This window comes from Aethalodelphis obliquidens, unplaced genomic scaffold (genome assembly GCF_003676395.1).
Source record: "Aethalodelphis obliquidens isolate GAN/ISIS:26980383/991018 unplaced genomic scaffold, ASM367639v1 scaffold42, whole genome shotgun sequence".
Taxonomy (NCBI): Eukaryota; Metazoa; Chordata; class Mammalia; order Artiodactyla; family Delphinidae; genus Aethalodelphis; species Aethalodelphis obliquidens.
Genome location: NW_020837986.1, coordinates 13,071,029 through 13,092,931, shown reverse-complemented (window position 1 = coordinate 13,092,931; position 21,903 = coordinate 13,071,029). Strand labels below are relative to the sequence as shown.

Below are 21,903 nucleotides of genomic sequence, written 5' to 3'. Positions count from 1 at the left end.
GGCCCTGCCCTTCACCCTACCAGCTTCCTGGTGTTGGGGGTATTCCAGGCCAAGGCTGGGGGGCCCAAGAGGACCAGGAGTGGTCCTCCTGCCCTCTGACCCCTTTGCTTCCTCCTGTCCCTCAGATCTGGGGAGTGGTGGAGAGCACGATCCCTGGCTACCCGGAAAGAGGGCTACATCCCAAGCAACTACGTTGCCCGAGTCAACTCTCTGGAGACAGAAGAGTGAGTATTCTATTTCCCCGCCCTCCAGAAGGAAGCATGAACAGAGCCAGCCTTGCTCCTGCCTCAGGGCCTTTGCACTCACTGTCTCCCCTGCCTGGCACACTCTTCCTAGGGCTCTTTGCCTGGCTGGTTCCTTCTCATCTTTCCAGTCTCAGAGAGGCCTTCCCGGTCTCAAGCAGGTCCCCTCTGAGATTCTCTCTCTCTCATGGAAACCCATTTTACTCCCTTCTAGACACTTCTCACTAGCAAAAATGATCTTGTTTCCTTGGTTGTTCACGGGTTCGCTGTCTGCCTCCCGCACCTTGAGAACCACTGACCTAAATACCTATGTGAGTCTTACACTCCTGGGTTCTTGTGTCTGCATCAAGAAACTGCTCACAGAGGCTGCCTCTGGGGAGGGCAGCTGGGGCACTGGAATCAGCGTGGGATGAGATCTTATTTCCTCATCTGCCTTGAAATAGGCAATATTTTCAAATGTTTCAAAATGCAAATGGTGCAGAAGGACCTAGGATAAAGAGTGAAAAGTGTTCTTCCCACCCTATCCCCACCCAGCTACTTCCCTTCCAGAAGCAACCAGTTTCTTGTACATCCTCCCAAATGCTTTATACTTGATTAAGAAAATACATATATCTCCCTCCATTTTACACAAGTGGCAGATTGAACGCACACTGTTCTACTCCTTTTGTTCAGCTCTTCCGTGCAGCACCTACCGTATCCTCCTTTTCACAGCTGCAGTGTCTGTCACGTAGATGCCCCACTATCCCCTGCCAGCGGTCACTTAAGCTGCTTCCAGTCTTGTGCTGCGGTGAATCTCCTTGCGTATATGTCACTTCCTCCTGTGCAAGATCGGTGGGATAACTTCCTAGGGATGGAATTGCCAGGGAGATCGCTCTTACTCTGTACCCTTTAACATTGCTTGAACATTTTACCATGGCATGAATTACTTTACCAAATGAGAGCAAAGAAGGCAAGTGGGAGGTGTAGAATGGTGACTAAGACCTTGGGCTCTGGAGTTAGACTGCCTGGCTTTGAATCCTGCCCCCACCACTTCCTAGCTCTATGACGCCAGGCAAGTTACTTGCTTTCTCTGTTCCTCAGTTTCCTCATCTATAAAGTGGGGATAATAAAGGCAATGATTCCACAGAGTTGTTGGGTGGGTAACAAGAACTTGAGGAATGTCAGCTGTCTGTCTCCCCAGTTGATAGCAGAGGAGACAGGAGTCCAGAGAGGGAAAGCGACATGCTCAAAATCACACAGCAGATTTGTGGCAGGGTCAAGGCCAGCTGACCTCTGGTCTGAGGTTTTTCCATCACAGCCCATGAACTACTCCTCAGGGAACGGGTTTGTTTGCTGCTGCTTGAATTTTTCCACCCAAGATCCCAAACATCCAGGGAGTATGAAGAAAAGGTCCAAGGATATGGTCCCAAGTAGAGAATCATTTGAAATCTCGCCTTTTATCTTAGAAATGCATGCCGACTTTATATTCACTCTGTATCCACAGAGGAGGATGAACTGTGGCAGTAACAGAGCTCAGCCCTCACTCACGTGGGCCTCCAAGACCCTGAAAAGATGGTCAAATGTTCTTGTGAAATTTGGAGAAGTAAGATTTTTGACCGCAGTTTGTTAAGACCGCTGTATTTTTCCACCCAATCTTTCTGTTCATCACCTTATCCCTCCCGTTGGGTGGTGCTGGAATGACCACGAGCATTTTGTATTTGTAACGCTGTGTTACTTTTCTTGAAGAAAGCTCCCCAAATTGCATAAGTTTCAGCCTCAGCAAACTGGATTCACCAGTTTGGTAAAATGTCTGTTTTAATGTTAAAATATTAAAAGAATGGTTGTTTTCCCCAAAAGAATCTGAGTAAAATTGATCCCGCAGGAAGCCTGGCCCTCAGAGTCCTGGTGCCGGGCAAGAGCGCTGAGAGCCAGCCAGGACTGTCCGCCACGGGTTCACACGCTGCACCCCCCTCCCCTCCAGGTGGTTCTTCAAGGGCATCAGCCGGAAGGATGCAGAGCGCCAACTCCTGGCCCCTGGCAATGTGCTGGGCTCCTTCATGATGCGGGACAGCGAGACCACCAAAGGTGATGCGGGCCCTCCCAGCCCTGTGTCCCTGCCCACCCACCCCTACCCCACGGGGAATGCCCTGGGGGATGGGGGCCTGAACAACTCACCAGCCCACCGCGGCTTCCAAGCTTCCTCCTGCCCTTTGCTCAAGCGTAGTTTGGGCCTTCTCAGCCCCCAGAGCTGCCGGCTTAGGCCAATGGAAGTAGGAGGCAGTGACCGCCCCTAAAAACAACATCCTGCTTGTATTCTTTTAAATATCCATCAAAATATATCTTGTCCCTAGACCTGGCTCTTCCCTCTCTCCATACGAAAATGGGTGGCCTCCTCCCAAAGGAGGGCCTTCGCTGGGACCCTGCTTAAAATAGCTCCTTTGAGGTATTTGGAAGTTTTGATGTTGGAGGCCTGCTTCCTGAAATTTCTGTGCTGTGAGGGTGGCTTTGTGCCAGGTCGTCGCACAGGAGGCAAGAGCAGTGCCCCAAAACAGTGCGTAACTCAAACTGACATCAACTGAGGCCAGTTTTCCCAAAGGAATGAATGCAAGTAGGAGTCTCGTGATTTCGGATTTCACACACAGAGTGGACCTTTACTACGGTGTTTAGTCTCAAGACTGCTTGGTTCAAAGAAATCAGTAAATTGCGTAAAGTGTGACCTCACAGTACCCTGGGCAAACAGTTTTGGGGCCAACAATCGAAGGCATCTGTGTGACCTTCTACTCACTCCCCAGGTATCTGAACTGGGGAAGCCTGAATGTGGCTAGAACACCACTCAAAATCAGTGTTTTGGGTCAGTGAATATTTAGGCTTTATTTCCTCCCACCCAAAAGCCCCTTTTCAGCCCCCAGAGGAAAAGAAATGGACAAAAAGGTAAAGCCGTACACAGCCCTCGGCTTCTCTTCTCCCGCTGGGCCATCCTGCACACAGGGGCAGACCTACGGGGCAGGAAGGTGAGCTTGGGCCACTGTCACAGCCCTCAGAGGTGGGGGCATAGGCGGGTTCGCCGAGTTAATAAAACTTGCAGCACAAGTGCCCCAAATCCTATCCTGCTTCTTCTTGGATTCTGCTTCTCCCCACCCAGCATCGGCCAAACCAGCCTCACCTTGACTGGGCAGAGTGGCTAAGAGTGGGGGTCCCAGAGCCTGCTGCCTGGGTTTGACTCCCAGCTCTGCTACTTACAAGCTGTGTGACTGTGGGTGAGTTACTTCACCTCCCTGGACCTCAGTCTCCTCATCTATAACATTGTGGTGTGAAGAACCTCTACCTTGTGGGGTTATTCATTCACTATAGTGAATAATATCATTTATCATAATACATATAACTATAATTCATTGTAATGAATATTATTCCTATTCATTCATTTTTTCTTTCGTTCATTTTTTATTCAGACAAGGTTCTTAGTGGCTAGCATGTATGATCAGCTGTTATTCATGCAACAGTTTAAACCTCCCCCAAATCCTATGACATGGTGCTACTGTGGTAGAGAAAACTGAGAGACAGAGAGGCTGATAACTTGCCCAAGGACACTCAGCTCACAAATGGCAGAACCGTGGCCGTGGACTGAAAGACGTGTGTGTTTCTGGTCTATGTGATGCCATGTGTATTAGGTTCCTATTGCTGTTGTAACAAATTACCACAAGCTTAGTGGCTTAAAGCGAGATAAATTTATGGTGTTACAGTTCTGGGGGTCAGAATTCTGAAATCAGTCTCACTGGGCTCAAGTTAAAGTGTCCGCAGGACTGGTCCCTTCTGGAGGCTTCACAAAAGAATCTGTTTCTTTGCCTTTTTCAGCTTCTAGAGGCCACCAGCATTCCTTGCCTCATAGCCCCTTTCTCACATCTCTCCAACCTCAACTTTCCATCTTCATATATCCTACTTTGACCTTCTTACTTCCTCTTATAAGGACCCTTGGGATTACACTGGGCCTACCTGGATAATCCAGGATGATTTCCCTATCTCCAGATCCTTAACTGAATCACATCTGCAAAACCCCTTTTACCATGTAAGGTAATATATGTACAGCTGTCAGGGATTAGAACACGGACATCTTGGGAGCTGTTACTCAGCCTGCCACAGCATTTAATGTTTACACTTACATTTCAATGTTTGTACTGTAATAATTGAACTGGATATTTTTGTGTTTGTTTTATCTTTTTGCTTGTTTGTTTCTAAATAGCGTTTCTACCAAACTGGTGTGGTATCTTGGCTTTTGTGATTGATAGATAGATGATAGGAAGAAAAAGAGATAATAATGAAGATGATGACAGCCAACATTTAATGAGTGTTTACATCCTGAGTACAAGCATTACTTCTTTTAACCATCAGGCAATGGGATGGGGGTGAGGAGGTATGACCAATCCCATTTTACAGATGAGAAAACTGAGGCCCAGAGAAGTGACGTGGTCACTTGTCCAAGGTCTCACAGCTGGACGTGGAGCAGCCTGAGAAGCACCCAGGAAGCCTGACTCCACAGCCCACTCCTACCCTGTACTCCACTGAGCAGGTGCCAGGACGGTGCCAGTAGTGGCCTCACAGAGTGTCAGGTTGCTGACACAAGGTGGCAGGCCTCCGAGAGTCCACTCCTGAGGGGTTTCTCTCTGGCCCACGCAGGGAGCTACTCTTTGTCCGTGCGAGACTACGACCCCCAGCACGGGGACACAGTGAAACATTATAAGATCCGGACGCTGGACAATGGGGGCTTCTACATCTCCCCCCGGAGCACCTTCGGCAGCCTGCAGGAGCTGGTGGCCCACTACAAGAGTGAGTCCTGGGAGTTCCCTGGCGATCCAGTGGTTAAGACTCCGCGCTTTTAATACAGGGGGTGCAGGTTCAATCCCTGATCAGGAAACTAAGATCCCACATGCTGTGGGACGCAGCCAAACAAACAAAAAAGAGTAAGTCCTACTGGGGCTGCCTTCCAACCGGGGGCCCAAGTGGGTGGGTCTGTTTCCCCGGAATCCTGGTCAAGTGTGCACTGCAGCCTCTGAGGCCTGATGATGCTTCCTCCCCAGACAAATAGTTGCTTCGGAGTCTCCTGAAGGCCTTTTGAGCAGGAGGACAGAGGTGACATCTCGTCATGCTCTGTTCTCTTGGGGATGTCCCTGATAGGGCGACCCTTTGGAACACGGGCCAGATACAGTGGACCAGGTGGGGCAGCCCCCAAGGGGAAGCCTGTGGCTGGCCTGGAGCTGGCTGCCCTCAGCTGATCAGGGGCTCTATTCCAGAGGGGAGCGACGGACTCTGCCAGAAGCTGACAGTGCCCTGCATGTCCTCCAAACCCCAGAAGCCTTGGGAGAAAGATGCCTGGGAGATCCCCCGGGAGTCCCTCAGGCTGGAGAAGAGACTTGGAGCTGGGCAGTTTGGGGAAGTCTGGATGGGTAAGGACCCAGGGCCAGAGTGGGGAGGGGAAGGAGGGGAGAGGGAGGTCCTTGCTTTCAGGAACAGCCTGAGGCAAAGTGGGAATGCCACCCAGGGCAGAGGGGAGATTTGAATAATAACCATAAAGGAGCAATTCTTCAGTTCCTTTCTGATAGCAAACCAAATTGTCCTGCCATGCAAACACTGATTTGCCTTTGAGGCCAGGCCTGTTGGGGTCAAACACTTTCTTCTGGGAAGTAGGAGTCCTAGATGAGGAATCTGCTCCCTCATATGGAGCTGGGACAGTCTATTAGTAGGGTGTTGACATAACCTGAACATCTCTTAGGATGATGAGAATTAAGAATGGGAAAGAATATAGGACTTCCCTGGTGGTCCAGTGGTTAAGACTCTGTGCTTCCAATGCAGGGGGTACGGGTTTCGATCCCCGGTTGGGGAACTAAGATCCCACATGCCATGCAGCATGGCAAAAAAAAAAAAAAGGGTAAGTATAACTGGAGATTTCCAGGTGAGTTCAGTGCTGGCAGCTGACGAACAAGCTGTTCTGAGCACCTGCCGTGTGCCCAGCGCCATGCTAGGGCATTGTGGAGCACCAAAAAGTCATATTCCACCCCTGCTGTCCTGCCTCTAATAACCTAAGAATAGCAAAGCCTGCTTTGCAGGACTGTGGGTTAGACACGATGCCTGGCCCAGTGCCTGGCGCCCCCCATTGTGTTTATACTCCACCACATTCCAAATGGGAGTGAAGACAACTTACAGATATGCAAACAATTCAGCCAGAAAAAAATAAGGTTAAAATCCACCTATTTTAACTATATTTATTGAGAGCCTACTATGTGCCAGGCACTGAATAAGAGAATGTGGCAGAGAGAGTATGGAGAGGAAGGTAAGACAGATTGGGCTGATGAGGTTGGAAAACAAAAAATATTATATGAGGCCTTAGACTCTTACTACAGGAAGACCTCAACTCTGGATTAGAGCTTCCTGGCAGCCAAGGCACACATGGAAACACAAGCAACAACGAGATTTACAAGAGCAACAAGATGAAGCAGGGAAGGAGTAGGGTGAGGTGAGGGAACAGCATGTGCAAAGTCCCTGTGGTGGGAAGGGGAGTTGGCTGCTTGGGGGACTGAAGGATACGCAGGCTGATTGGTGCACAAAAGGTAAGGGGGGTGTTGGTGGATGATGAGGCAAGGTGGGCAAGGCCAGATCATGCAGGGCCTTATGGACCATGATGAAACTGGTATTTATTTTGAGAGCAGTGTTAAGATTAAATAAACCATTTTAAGCAAAGATAGTATGTGTATGAATGTCTGACAAAACAAAGGTAGGTGTGTGAGGGAGTGACATAATCTGAGTGATGTTTTAAGGTTATTCTTTAATCCCTGAAAGAGCCTTTGCAGATGAGGAAACCACAGTTCAAAGAGGTTGAGTGACTTGCCCAAGGGCACACAGCTAGGAAGCGGTAAACCGGCCCTCCAACCCACATCTGTCTAAGGCCAAAGCCCATGTCTCCCCTTCTCTCTCTAAGGGCTGAGATGGGCAGGGAAGGCATCCTGGAGGAGGCAGGTCTGCACCCGGGTCTTCCAGAACTGTGGGGAAAGAGCAGTGGGTCCTGACCACCTTTCCTGCTCCCTGTCCCACTCCAGCCACCTACAACAAGCACACCAAGGTGGCCGTGAAGACGATGAAGCCCGGGAGCATGTCTGTGGACGCGTTCCTGGCAGAAGCCAACCTGATGAAAACTCTGCAGCACGACAAGCTGGTGAAGCTGCATGCCGTGGTCACAGAGGAGCCCATCTACATCATCACAGAGTTCATGGCCAAAGGTGCCACATGCTGGGAGCGGGGGATGCAGGCTGTGGCTCCTCCCGGTCAATTGCAGAGTCAACGGTGACTCTGTCACGGTTCTTGCCTTCAAGATTTCCCCAGTCTGACCAGGAGCTCTTCTGACACGAGCTCACTGATCATCTTCATATCCACCTACCCCACCCTCCTGTTTGAGGGGGTGAAATCATGTTAGGGGGTTGCCAGGAGAAGGGGAGCACATGGGCCCCTGGGAGAGCGGGTGGGGCCAGAATCCCCCTGGGTGATAGGAGAAGAGGCTTCTAGGGGCTCACTGTGAGCCCTAGAGCCTGGGGTGACTCCCTAAACCACCCCCCCACCCCCCACCATCAGCCACCTTCCCTAGCTGGACCAATGCTCCAGAAAAGAGAGTCAAAGCATTAAGACCTTTGTCAACCTTAAGAGTTGACAAAGCATCCGTTCCAGGCTGCCCCCACCCTGCCTACACACAATTCAGGACGTCTCAGGGATCTGTTTTTAGACCACCACTTACCAATCATTTTCAATCCCTGCCCATTTCTCTATACACAGAAACATCTCACATGACCTCCATTTAGAGTGATTCAACATCTCAAAGCTTTTATCATTTTCTAAACACACAATTATGCCTGCCTTATAAAACCATGCCCCCAGTCATCCAGGCTCAGAAAGCTGTCTCAGTCAAGGGACGAGTCTGGCAATCACAAAGTCGTTTTCCAAACGCCCCAATTCTGTTTCTCAAACACAAGGAGCGGTAAATACTTTTATTTAAATCCATTACTAGGAACGATCTTAAGCACACGCTGAAGTCCTGAGAGTAGTAAATGTTGCTTCACCCTCCCCGACACAGGCAGCCTGCTGGACTTCCTGAAGAGTGAAGAAGGCAGTAAGCAGCCGTTGCCAAGACTCATCGACTTCTCAGCCCAGGTGCGAGTCTAATGGGGAAGTCTGGGGAGGGCGACAGGAAGGCAATTACCTCTTCAACAAATGTTTATTGATCACATACTATAGTAGTAACAGTAATGATAGCTAACATTTATTGAGTGCTCAGGATTAAAGTATGCTTTTTCTATGTGCCTTCTATGTACTAACTCACGTAGTCCTCACATCAACCTTCTAGGGTGAGATTTTTGTTATCTATTCCTTTGTGATCAACCACTCCAAAGCTTAGTAGCCTGAAACAGCAACGTATTATTTCCCATGATTCTGTGGAGTTGACTGGGGTCGGCTGGGTGGTTTTTCTGCTCCACGTGGTGAAACCGAGGTTCCTCTTGTGGATGCATTCTTCTGAGAGCTTGCCTGGGGCTAGAATGTCCGAGACGGTGGCTCATCCTCCGAGTCTCTCTCCAGTGGCCCCACGTCACTCAATAGGCCAAGCAGAGCTCCTTTACATCCTGGCGGCGAGGTTCCAAGAGGGAATCTTCTAAGGGACCAAGCCGTAAATGAGCAAGCTCTGCTTGCATCATGCTGACTAACGTCCCCGTGGCCAAAGCAAGTCACATGCCCAGCCCTCAGTCAGTGTGGGAGGGACTACACCATGAGTCCCAGGAGGCATGGTTCACTGGAAGCCGCTGATGTAATAGTCCGGCCACAGATAGGTAATTGTCACTCCATTTTACAGCACAGGAAATTGAGGCACAGAGATGAAGTGAAGTACAGATGGGGAAACTAAGGCCCAGTGAGGTGGAGTAGCTTGCCTAAATTACTATGTTACTTTTAGGGGATACAGCAGTGAACAAAATGGAAAGTATTGCTGTCCTCCCAGGGTTTACACTTACTAAACAACTGAGTCTCTTAGAGAGCCAGGACCCAAGTGGTCCTGGCTCAGTGCCAAAAGAATGCAGTATCCAGCAAAATTTAAAATGTCCGTAAATCACACAAACGCTTCTTAAACCCCATTTTCTTTCTCATCTTCCCTTCACTTTCTACAGCTCTTCTCACCCCCAGCCTGAGTGCTTTTTACTTCTAGCCTCTCATTCTGTCCTATCTGTGGGAAAACAGGGGAGGAAAAGTCTGCTATGGGAGTACACGGCCGGAGCACTTAGCCCAGTCCAGGAGCAATCTGAGAAGGCTTCTCAGAGGAAGCGGTCTCTAGGCTGAGCCCTGAAGGATGAGTAGAAGTTAGGCAGATGAAGAGGAGAGGGAAGGGTATTCTAGGCAGAAGAAGCAGCCTGTGCCAAAGCCCAAAGGGCAAAACAAGAGCTCAGCCTGGTCAGTTGGAGGCTGGGCCTGGCAAAAATGAAGGGGGTGTGGCTCGCAGCCTGGAAGGTGTTAAGGGAGACGGGGGCGCCTGGGCCTAGGGCTGGGCCTTCTGGAGATGCCTGAGGCAGAGTTCACTTGAGTAGGCAAATCCTGGGGGGGTGGGCAGAGGTATAATAAAAGACTTTACCTTTCAGAGCCTGGAATGCCAGAGGCCTATGGAAATCAAGACCTGGCATTTTCCCTTCAGTGGGCGCTGCCCCGGGGAAACAATAGTCTGGCCTGTTACTAAATTATAACCATCAAACTGGCAGAAATCTTGCTGGGTGGAGGTTCACGGACTGGGGCAAGAACCACTCTCCTCATGGCACAGACAGGAAAATAGAAACCACAGGAGGGAAAGAGGTTCCAGGCCCTTGTGCATCAAGGAGCAGAGGTACCCTCAGAGCCCAGGGACGGGAAGGAGTCAACCTGGTGGCCTGATCTTCACTTCCAGTCTAGAGAGGCAGGTGGGCGCAGTCAGTGGAGCCTGCCCAGCCCTGTCACCAACTGGCTGTGGAGCCTGAGATCCACTCTGGGTCTTGGTCTCTCTATTTGTCAAATGAGGGAATTGGACCATCTCTGTGGTTTTCAAGTTTGAAAGCTTTTTCTTTTTTTTTTTTTTTAAGCCATAACTCGGTTAGTCAAATGAATCTTATAGAGCAGCTGAATACTTTAAAATAGATCAAAACAGAGCTGCTCTGATTGAAGCAGGTGGCCTTTATTTTCTCCCTCCAACCCCAAGATGACCTTGAGGTATCAACTGGGTTCAGTTTGAAGAGCCCTGAGGTGGGATATCCCTACAGGCCCTTCCAGCTGGTTCTGTGATTCCCTGATACTCTGAGAAGCAAACCCAGTAATAACGCCTGACATCATGGCAGCCCACTTGGTGGGCATGAAATCTCACCACCTCATTAACCCCCAATTCGTAGACCAACCCTGAACCCAGTCAACCTATCCACTATTTGTTCAGTTGACAAACCCTTGAGAAGAACGACTATATACACATGGGCTTAGGAACCACGTAGAGTTTTGCTATTGACCCCAGCTCTGCCTGTGTAGCTTTGAGCAAATTGCTTAACCTTTCTGAGGGCCACTTTCCTCAACAGGGACCATTATAGCCACCGTTGAAGTGAATAATTATATGCCAGACTCTGTTCTAAGCCCTGATGTAGACTTAGAGTATTAATCCTCACACGACCCCTTGGAAGAAGGTTCTATTGTCCCCATTTTACAGAGAAGAAAAGTGAGGCACAGAGGGTTAAAGTAGTTTGCTTGGAGGTCACAGAGATATGGGGCTCAAATTGAGCTGCTCCAACCCCAGAGTCACCTAAGCATTCTCATCTGCTGTCTCCTGAGTGGGGTTAGTCCCACCTGCCCCACTGAGCTCATGTGCTCATGTACAAATCCATAACATGAGAGTCTGTCCCTGGGTACTGAAAAATGGTAACGACCAGCATTAGTGCCTGCTCTGTGCCAAACATTCAGGTAGAGTAATGGACACAGACCCTGAGCAGGGCTGTCAGATTTCCAGTCCTGGTCTCCACTTGGGCCAGGTAATTATTTCTCTAGGATTCAGTTTTCTCACCTGTAAAATAGTGCTGATATCAATAGTACCTCCCCCAAAGCAGAGAGTAAATGCTATTTAAGTTTGTTAAGTATTATCTTATGATTAATGAATAAGCTACAACATCCGCCGTTAATGTTACAGCTGTTGTTAACTGTTTGGTCGAGGAACTCCTTATAAATTTTCCACACCCCCTGGTCAAGACTCCGCCTTACCACAAACAAAATCAGAAAGTCTCACGTCTTTGTTGGAAAGACTGGAGCCTCAGACCTCAGTTCCAATGGCCACAGGTGCTCCCTGCTGGCCATTTTCCACAAGTGCACCATCCACTTGCCTCAGACTTTGAACAGGCTTGTGTCTCGGTGTGGTCTGGTCAGAAGTCCCACCTCCCCAAATAATCTCACCAGATTGCACCCAGCTGCAGTTCTCCAGAGCACTGGGGTTCTGAGTAACTAGAGGCAGCTTGGGGTATGGGGAGTGGAAATCCACAGACAGGTTTGAGTCAGAATCTCCCTGGTGGTGTGATCTAGAAAATGTGTCCCTCCCCTGTACAACAGAAATGGTGATAACGCCTGCCTCAAGGACATTGAAGGCCAGTTTATGAACTATAAATGCTATTTTCTGAGTTTCTGAGGGTTAGTCATAAGCCTGTTTCTGAGGGTTAATGCACAAACCCTTGTAAGTGGAAAACGTCTCTAAGGAAAAATCCCACATCTTTCTGTCAGGCTTCCAAGGTCCCATCGTGAATAAGAATCCTCCACACAAGGTTGGGATTGACATATATACATTAATATGTATAAAATGGATAACTAATAAGAACCTTCTGTATAAAAAATAAATAAAATAAAATTCAAAACAAAAAAAAGAATCCTCCACACAGTCCATTATGCACTCAGCAGCCATGATGACATTAAAATATATATCAGACCATGTCACTCTCCTGCTCTAAGACTTCTTTCTTCCCTTTATGCTTAGACTACAACCCAACTGCCTCTCCTAACCTACAAGGTTCTTCCCAATCAGCAGCCTCCCTAACAACCTCAACTCCCCCAACTTCCCCTCTGGCAACTTCTGCTCAGCCACCTGTTCTATGAATACCCAAGCTCACTCCTACTTCCGGACCTTTGCTCATGGTGATGCTCTTATTTGACACATTTTTATCATCACTCAGATCTTTCCTAAAGTTTCACCTCATCAAAGCAGCCTTCCCTGACCATCTAATCCAAAACAGCCCTCTACACTTCGTGTCCTATTACCTGCTTCATCCTTTCTTTATGGTACTTATTACCACCTGCAGGGACCTTGCCTGGCTCCCCACCTGTTCAAGCAATATGTCTGGCACCCATGAGACACTCAGTAGATATTTGTTGAATGAATAAAGGAATTTTCCCTACCCAGGCTTCGGGGTGAAGGAGGCATAAGAGATACAGCAGAATGTTATGTGAGCCTAGGTTGTTCCCAGAAGTGGGGTTGAGGATGAAAACCCGTCGAAGTATATTGGTTTGTGTGTGTGTAGGTCCCTGGAGAAATAACACTTTTTCCTCAAAGCGTTCTTGGGAGGTCTTGGAGCTCTAGAGAAGCCCCAAACTGGCCCAGGCCCTGAGGATCCCCCCAGTCTGGCTGGGTAGACAGAGAAATGCCAACCTGAGCCCAGGACGCTCCCACAAAAAAAGAGGGAGCTGGCGCACGTATTTTCCAGCCTTCTCACACTTGGACATTTCTCTTCTGCTTTTGGATGAGACCCACCTTGGGCTGGGCCAGATCCGAGGGTAAGCGTGTCTCTCTTTTGGGTGGAGATTGCAGAAGGCATGGCCTTCATCGAGCAGAGGAACTACATCCACCGAGACCTCCGAGCCGCCAACATCTTGGTGTCTGCGTCCCTGGTGTGCAAGATTGCTGACTTCGGCCTGGCGCGGATCATAGAGGACAACGAGTACACAGCTCGGGAAGGTAGGAGATGCTGCCGAGGGCCCCGTGGAGCCCACTTGGGTGGGTCGTGACTGTTGAGAGTTAAGACCCGTGAAAGTGATTGGTAAAAATGCAAAGGTCTGTCCCAGTATCAGCTGTGAGTTATTAAGCTGGACGGACTCCTGGACATAGTGTCTTGGTCTGCAGATTCTCCCCCAGTGACTGTGATCAGTTGTAGATTGGGTTAGTCAAGTCATGTTGAAATTAAGGGTAAGAGCAACGTTATGTGTAGTCGACAAAAACTGGGAAGCACCTGGCTTCCCTGGTGGCGCAGTGGTTGAGAGTCTGCCTGCCGATGCAGGGGACGCAGGTTCGTGCCCCAGTCCGGGAAGATCCCACTATGCCGCGGAGCGGCTGGGCCCGTGAGCCATGGCCGCTGAGCCTGCGCGTCCGGAGCCTGTGCTCCACAACGGGAGAGGCCACAGCAGTGAGAGGCCCGCATACCGCAAAAAAAAAAAACAAAAAAAAACTGGGAAGCATCTAAATGTCCACAAATAGTAGAATGATCTTTAAATTGGGGTCTATTCACAGAATATGATATTATGGAACGATGAGAACTTACGAACCAGTGACACATGCAAAAAAGTAGATGACTATCACGGCATAATATCGAAATAAAAGAAATCAGACAAAAAAGTAGATGCTGGATAGTTGCATCTATATAAAATTCAGAATCAGGCAAACACATATGTGAAGGTTGACAGCAGCAATATTCTTAAGAGCCCAAAAGTGGAAGCAACCCAAATGTCCATCAACTGATACACAAAATGGGATATAGACATACAATGGAATATCATTTGGCCATAAAAAAGGCATGAAGTATTAATATACCCTAAACATGGATAAACTTTGAAAACATCATGTTAAGTGAAAGAAGCCAGACACGAAGACCTATATTATATGATTCCATTTATATGAAATGCCCAGAACAAGCAAATCTACAGACAGAAAGTAGATTAACTCCAGCCTAGGGCTGGAGTGGGGACCTGGCAAGAAATGAGTAGTGACTGCTATGGTTTTGGAGGGTATGATGAAAATATTTTAAAACACAACTTTGTGAATATACTAAGAACCATTGTACTGTATACTTTAGGTGGGTGAATTATATGGTCTGTGAATGTATCTCAAACAAAAAAAAACAGGCAAAACTCATTTATGATGTTAGAGATCAGAATAATAGCTACCTGGATTGGGGGGGGGGATTGACAGAGAGGGGGCCGGAGGGAACACTTCTGAGAAAGTGTTCTATATCTTGATCTGAGTGGTGATTACAAAGGGATATACATATATAAAATGCATCAAGTTGTGTATGAAAGATTTGTACATTCTATTTCATGTTTATTATGACACAATTAAAAAAATCTAAACTTAGGGCAACCACTAAAAGAATAGAGTGTAGGGCTTCCCTGGTGGCACAGTGGTTGAGAGTCCACCTGCTGATGCAGGGGACACGGGTTCGTGCCCTGGTCCGGGACAATCGCACGTGCCGTGGAGCAGCTGGGCCTGTGAGCCATGGCCGCTGAGCCTGTGTGTCCGGAGCCTGTGCTCTGCAACGGGAGAGGCCACAACAGTGAGAGGCCCACATACCACAAAAAAAAAAAGAATAGAGTGTATAATTTCTAAACCAAGAGAGGATAAGCAGGAATAAAAAAAACTCTCTCAATCCCAAGGAAGGAAGGGATTGGGGAAAAAAAGAAAAAACATAGAGCATTTTCAGAACTTGACTATGTACTAAATCATAAAGCAGGTCTCAACAAACTCCAAAGAACATGTATCCTTTACACCACATTCCCCAACCACAGTGGAATTATGATAGAAATCACTAACCAAAGGTTAACTAAACCCATCCCAGACCAGAGGCAAGGAGGGGAGGACTAGAAGGGGAGACACCCAAGTGACGGGGGAAACCTCAGAGGCCAAGAGCCAAAATCTTCCCTTTCCCCATTGCAGGGGGTTAGGGGGCGGAGGCATCAGATGTGACCTGGTCTCAAAGTCCCTTGAAGTTCTGCTGTCCCCAAAGATCCTGTGACCTCTAGGACTCCACTCTTCAGGAGTTGCAGTTCACCAGGACATCAGCTGAATCAATGAGGTGGCCCCAGAGAGTGAGTTCCCAGACACATCCCAGGCACCTCGGCCCACTCCTCCCCACTTTAGCCATCTGTCCTCAGGATGGATGTTCCTTGCTTCCACGGAGGCCAGATTGAGGGAAGTCACAGTTCTGCAGGGGGCAGACGTTGGCAGCTGTACCGCTGTCCTGTTCCCTTGCGTTAGCAGAGACCCAGCCCTGACTGCTCCCCAGACTCAGCCTGACTCTGCTCTGTCCAAACCACAGGGGCCAAGTTCCCCATCAAGTGGACAGCTCCTGAAGCCATCAACTTTGGCTCCTTCACCATCAAGTCAGACGTCTGGTCCTTTGGTATCCTGCTGATGGAGATCGTCACCTACGGCCGGATCCCTTACCCAGGTAGGAGAGAGAACATCAGCTTGGGGCTGCTTCCAGGGCCCAGCCTGGCTCTCTTCTCTTGTCAATGCGGCCATTCGGACCAAGTTTTTGTTTGTTTGTTTGTTATTTTGTTTATTTATTGTTATCAATTTTTTTTTTTTTTTTGGCTGCATCGGGTCTTCTTTGAGGCACGTGGGATCATTCGTTGCAGTGTGCGAGCTCTTCGTTGTGGTGCGCGGGCTTCTCTCTAATTGTGGCTTGCGGGTTTTCCCTCTCTAGTTGTGGCACGTGGGCTCCAGAGCGCGTGGGCTCTGTAGTTTGCGGCACGGGGGCTCTCTAGTTGAGGCACATGAGCTCAGTAGTTGTGGCACACAGGCTTAGTTGCCCCACTGCATGTGAGATCTTAGTTCCCTGACCAGGTATCAAACCCACGTCCCCTCCCTTGGAAGGTAGATTCTTTACCACTGGACCACCAGGGAAGTCCCGATTTTTATCAATATTTTTATTGAAGTATAGTTGATTTGCAATGTGTTAATTTCTGCTATACAGCAAAGTGATTCAGTTATATACATTCTTTTTTTAATATTCTTTTCCATTATGTTTTACCATAGGATATTGAATATAGTTCTCTGTGCTGTACAGTAGAACCTTGTTGTTTATCCATTCTATATATAAAAGCGTCCATCTGCTAACCCCAACCTCCCACTCCATCCCTCCCCCAACCCCTTCCCCCCTGGCAACCACCAGTCTGTTCTCTATGTCGGACTGAGTTCCTGGCCCTCACCCCCAACTTCCCCTCGCCTGCCCCATCTCAGTTAAAGCCTCCATTATCCATCCAGTTTCTTAAGCCTGAAATCTGGGAGCCTGCTTGGCCCTTCCTCTTCTCTCATCCGTTTCCACATCCAAGAAGTCACAGGGTTCTGGCCATTTGACTCCAAAACACCCCAAGTCGGCCCACTTCTAACTCCACAGCCTCCACCAACACCAGGCCAACATCCTCCCTCACCTCGCTGGTGCAGTGGCCTCCTAATCAGTCTCCCATCTCTCTAACAGGCCTTTCTCCACCTGAGACCAGAGGGATTTTTCTAAAACTGTGAACCAGATCTTTTCCCTTCTCCACCTCTAACTTTTTAATGGCCTCCCAGCATAATTAGGACAGAATCCCAACTCCTAATTGTGGCCTGCAGGTCCTTCATGATCCAGCCCCTGCCTACTTCTCCCGCTTCATTTCATGCTGTACCCCACAGCCCAGTCATCTAAAGCAGCAACCTTTTTGGCACCAGGGACTGGTTTCACGGAAGACAGTTCTCCCACGGATGGAGGTGGGAGGGTGTTTCAGGTGGTAACGCGAGGGATGGGGAGCGATGGGGGACAGCAGATGAAGCTTCGCCTGCTCACCCGCCGCTCACCTCCTGCTGTGCGGCCCAGTTCCTGTACCGGTCCACGCCCCGGTGGTTGGGGACCTCTGATCTAAAGTACCATACATGTCCCTGTGATTCTCATTCACAATACCCTATACTGTTTCATTCACAGCATTCATCACCACTGATAACTATATATTCATTTGATATTTTCTCCATCAGACTCTGAGCTCTGTGAGGCCAGAAATCATTTCTGTATTCCTCACTGGTGCATCTGCACTGCCTACATTTGTGCTTGGCTCATAATGGGTGTCTAGTAACTATTCGTCAAATGGATGAATTTATCCCCATGCCTATGGGCAGCACCCTACACTGAGTAGACCATAGGGTATACAAAGATATACCCGACATGTAGATTGCCGGGGACTCAGTAAATAAAGTTGTTCGCTGTTCCTTTTCAGTTGGGATGTATCCTAGGGTATCTGTAGCCAGAACACTGGGGAGAAGAGGCAAGGTGGATATAAAGAGTCCCTGACTTTTTTTTTTTTTTTTCGCGGTACGCGGGCCTCTCACTGCTGTGGCCTCTCCCGTTGCGGAGCACAGGCTCCCGACGCGCAGACTCAGCGGCCATGGCTCACGGGCCCAGCTGCTCCGCGGCACGTGGGATCTTCCCGGACCGGGGCATGAACCCGTGTCCCCTGCATCGGCAGGCGGACTCTCAACCACTGCGCCACCAGGGAAGCCCGTGTCCCTGACCTTTTAAGTAAATAGTCCTGAGTTTTAATCCTGTCCCCATCAACTATTACACTTTGGGAAATCCACTTGACTTCTACCCTAGTTCTTCATCTGTAAAAATTATAGGTAATGATGTCAACTACCTTGCAGAAGTGGTTTTGAAGATTAGAAATAAAAGGTGTAGACACTTGGTTCACTCATCAGTATTTACCAAATTCCTACTGTGTGTTAGGCATGAAGGATACAGCGCATGAAGGATACAGTAAGAGACAAGGTCCCTGCTCAGCAGGAGCTCACGTTCTAGCCTGGAGGAACACACACTAAACAGACACACACTCTCAGTGGAGATCACTGCAGAGAAGAAAATGAAGCAGGGGCTCGGGAGAGGGGGTGACATGGGCCTCCTGCGGACAGGGAGCACTGTCAGAGCAGGTCATATTTGAGCGGAAAGCCAGCTGAGTGAAGATCTGGGGGAAGGATTCCAGGTAGAAGGTACTGCCAGCTCTTAGGGCCTGCGGTGTGCCTGAAGAATAGCAAGGAAGCCAGGTAGCTGGAGACAAGGAATGAGAGCAGACGGTACATGAGGGGGTTGGCAGGGGCCCAGTCAGGCAGGATCCGTAGTCATGGTGAAGCCTATAGGTGTTAGTCTAAGTGTACAGAAGCTATTGGAGGATTCTAGGCAGGGAAGTGGCATCATCTGATTTCCACATTTAAGCGATGCTTTGGTTTAGTGTGGAGAGTGCATCGGGGCTGGGGAGATGGTGGGAGCTGCAGCAACGGCACAGGCAGTGGTGACAGTCGTAACAGATATAAGTTGATGAGTTGGTGCTGTGTTTTATAAGAAGAAAGGGTGTGACTTACTGATGTGGAAGGTGAGGGAGAGAAAAGAATCAAGGATGAGTCTCCTTGTTTTGATTGAGCAACTGGGTGCATGATGGTCTGGGAATAGAAATTCAAGAATTCCGTTTCAGCCCTGGTAAATTTGAGGTGACTTGTAGACATCTAAGTAAAGATGTTCAAGGAAGCACTTGGATCTATGAATATGTTTGGTGTTCAAGACTGGTAATATAAAATTGGGGATCATAGATGTTCAAAGGGTTGTTCTTGAGGATAACTAACATAAACTTTAATTGAACAAAGAAATGTTCCCAGGGCTTCACTGGTGGCACAGTGGTTGAGAATCTGCCTGCTAATGCAGGGGACACGGGTTCGAGCCCTTGTCTGGGAGGATCCCACATGCCGTGGAGCAACTGGGCCCATGAGCCACAACTACTGAGCCTGCGCATCTGGAGCCTGTGCTGCGCAACAAGAGAGGCCGTGATAGTGAGAGGCCCGCGCACCGCGACGAAGAGTGGCCCCCGCTTGCCACAACTAGAGAAAGCCCTCGCACAGAAACGAAGACCCAACACAGCAAAAATAAATTAATTAATTAATAAACTCCTACCCCCAACATCTTCTAAAAAAAAAAAAGAAATGTTCGCACTCATAGGGTGACACTGAGTCTAGCTACCTGTTTTATCTTGAGGGTACACCAATAAAAACCAGGCAATGGGTTATGGAATGCTGTATCCATTAGGATGCATTAGGCTGCAAGTAACAAATTATCAGGCTAAGAGTGGTGGAAACAATAGGTAAGTTATTTTTCCCCAGAGCAAGGAATCTGGCACTGGTGACTGGTCAGTTCAGTTGCTCAAATGCTCTCAGGACTCTGGGTTGGTTCCTCTGTGACTGTCTTCCCCATGTGGTCAGATGGCTGCTGCAGCTCCAAAGATCACATTGTGTCAGTATCCAAAGGAAGCAGGAAGGGTGTGTCCTCCAAAGCCTCTTTTCTCATAAGGGAGAAAAACCTTGCCTGAAAGTTTCCTGGGAGTCTCCCCATCAGCTCCATTGGCCCAAACTGTGCACCAGGCCCCTGCCCTCGCTGCAGGGGTGGCTGGAGAAGGGATACCTGGCTTTCACAGTGGGAGGAGCTCAGTTCCCATGGGGAGGTGGGGAGTGATGGTTATTGGGGAGGCAACGGTGTCTGCCACCCCAACCCCAATCCCTCCCTTTTCAATTCCATGGCTCCTTCTCAGGGATGTCAAACCCCGAGGTGATCCGGGCACTGGAGCGGGGGTACCGGATGCCTCGACCAGAGCACTGCCCCGAGGAGCTCTACAACATCATGACTCGCTGCTGGAAGAACCACCCCGAGGAACGGCCCACCTTCGAATACATCCAGAGTGTGCTGGATGACTTCTACACGGCCACCGAGGGCCAGTACCAACAGCAGCCATGACGGGGGGCGGCCAGGCAGGGCCAGGCACTGAGGCCATGCCTGCGCAGGGGCTCCAGCACCATCTGCCCAGCACCCGCTCACCTTTCCCACTCCCAGACACCCACCCTCTCTCCAGCCACAATTCCTCATCTGTCAAGTGGGTGGGTTGGACCGGACAATCTCTTTTTGACTCTAGCAACCCACAATCTGCCAATCTCAGGACACCCCCGGTTGATATTTCTATTGCCTGGGACAGCTGGATTCCAGTTACAGCTGTGGTTTGGATGGAGAACTTTAAAAATAATGAAATAAATATTTAAATAAAAGATCTGAATGCTAAAGGTTTTACTAACAGGTTGACTTGTCTTGTCCTGCCAATTTCTGAACATTTGCCTTTTGCTGGATGTCAAGTCAAAGGGGGAAGGACTGGCAAAGAGAAGTGGGGTTCAGTGCTCACAGTTTTCTAACTGCCCCCAAATACTTGCTAGCTGTGTTAGTTTCCTATGGCTTCTGTAACAAATTAGCACAAACTTGATGGCTTAAAACAAAACAAATTTATTGTCTTGCAGTTCCATAGGTCAGAGTCTGAGATGGGTTGGCAGGGTTCTGGGGGACAATTGTGTACTTGTCTTTTCCAGCTTCTAGAAGCTGTCCACATTCCTGGTTCCCTTCTGTTCATCACTCCAAATTCTGCTTCCGTTATCATATCTCCTTCTCTGACTCTGAGGCTCCTGCCTCCCTCTGTTACTTGTAAGAACCCCTGTAATTACATTGGACCCACCTGGATAATCCAGACTAATTTTTCCATCTTCAGTTCCTTAATCATATTTGTAGTCCCATTTGCCACATAAGGTAACATCTTCACAAGTTCCAGGAATTAGGACGTGGACATCTTTTTTTTTTTTTTTTTTTTTTTGAGGGGGAGCATTATTCACCTATCACAGTGGATGGTTTTTTGTCTCCCAGAAGCTGGGTCGGCCAGGATGACAGGAATGATTTTTCACGATCTGGGACACTGACTCTCCTGTCAAGCCACTTTGCTATGCATGTTGGTGGGTCTGGATCTCCCACAGGATAGGGGGCTGCCTGTAGCCCCTGCATTTCTCATGGCCAAGCAGCCACCATGGTTGTTAAGATGGTATCCACCATTGCAGGAGCCCTGGCAGCTGGGCTATCGCTGCTGAGAGGTATCTGGTACCCTGCGTTGGAAGCTCTCAGTGGAGGGTAGGGGGGTGGGGGCAGATGTGGGAAGGAGGCCGAGAAGATGAGGCAGTGGGGCCTTCCTGCATGTTGTCTCAGTTGAAAGTCACTGTTGGTTAGCTTTGTGGTAGGGGGAGCGATGAGAAGAGGTGGACAGTGGGGTGGGGAGCAAATAACACCTTTCTGTATTCTTGTATCTCCTGAAGGATCTATCTCCTTCTGTGAAGCACCCGCCAGAGTCCCATGGAACGCTATACTGACTTGATTCTGTAGCCTTGAGTAGCACAGGGTCTAACCTTAGGCACTGGGTATAAGAACAGTGGAAAATAAAGCTAGCAGTGTTTCAACTGACTTAGTTTATAACTGAATTTCTCTCTTGCTTTCTTGTTTGGGAATGTGTCTTTGGATATCTGAAAGCAGAGCCCAGGGTCCTGTGATAGGAATCTGCATATATGATTTGTGGCATATTAGATTGCTGTTCAGTTATCCATAGGAGGAGTGTACTTCCTGCCCCACTGATGTTGAGCTCGGCCACGGACTTGCTTTCACCAATGGAATGTTAGCAGATATGATGCAAGCGAAGACTAGAAATGTGCTTGTGTGGCTGGGCTTGCCCTCCAGTCTTTTGACCTGAAAAGAACAAGGTCCAAGGA

General features: G+C 48.9%; 1 protein-coding gene and 1 long non-coding RNA gene across 5 annotated transcripts in view; both read left to right on the top strand.

Annotated features, from left to right (window-relative positions):
* The window catches only part of HCK (HCK proto-oncogene, Src family tyrosine kinase), a 38,880-nt gene extending 18,478 nt beyond the window's left edge, over nucleotides 1-20,402 (top strand). For all 4 annotated transcript variants that reach the window (XM_027078626.1, XM_027078625.1, XM_027078623.1 and 1 more), the window contains 9 exons: nucleotides 126-224; nucleotides 2,203-2,306; nucleotides 4,893-5,042; nucleotides 5,507-5,659; nucleotides 7,307-7,486; nucleotides 8,332-8,408; nucleotides 13,083-13,236; nucleotides 15,587-15,718; nucleotides 19,869-20,402. In XM_027078626.1, coding sequence (XP_026934427.1) covers nucleotides 126-224; nucleotides 2,203-2,306; nucleotides 4,893-5,042; nucleotides 5,507-5,659; nucleotides 7,307-7,486; nucleotides 8,332-8,408; nucleotides 13,083-13,236; nucleotides 15,587-15,718; nucleotides 19,869-20,071 — 1,252 coding nt within the window. In that variant the 3' untranslated portion in view covers nucleotides 20,072-20,402. The remainder of the gene's footprint in view (nucleotides 1-125; nucleotides 225-2,202; nucleotides 2,307-4,892; nucleotides 5,043-5,506; nucleotides 5,660-7,306; nucleotides 7,487-8,331; nucleotides 8,409-13,082; nucleotides 13,237-15,586; nucleotides 15,719-19,868) is intronic.
* On the top strand, nucleotides 2,313-4,338 carry LOC113605345 (uncharacterized). The gene is made up of 2 exons (XR_003427170.1): nucleotides 2,313-3,232; nucleotides 3,364-4,338. It is a non-coding gene; the product is annotated as an uncharacterized LOC113605345 (long non-coding RNA).
* Nucleotides 20,403-21,903: the final 1,501 nt, after the last annotated feature.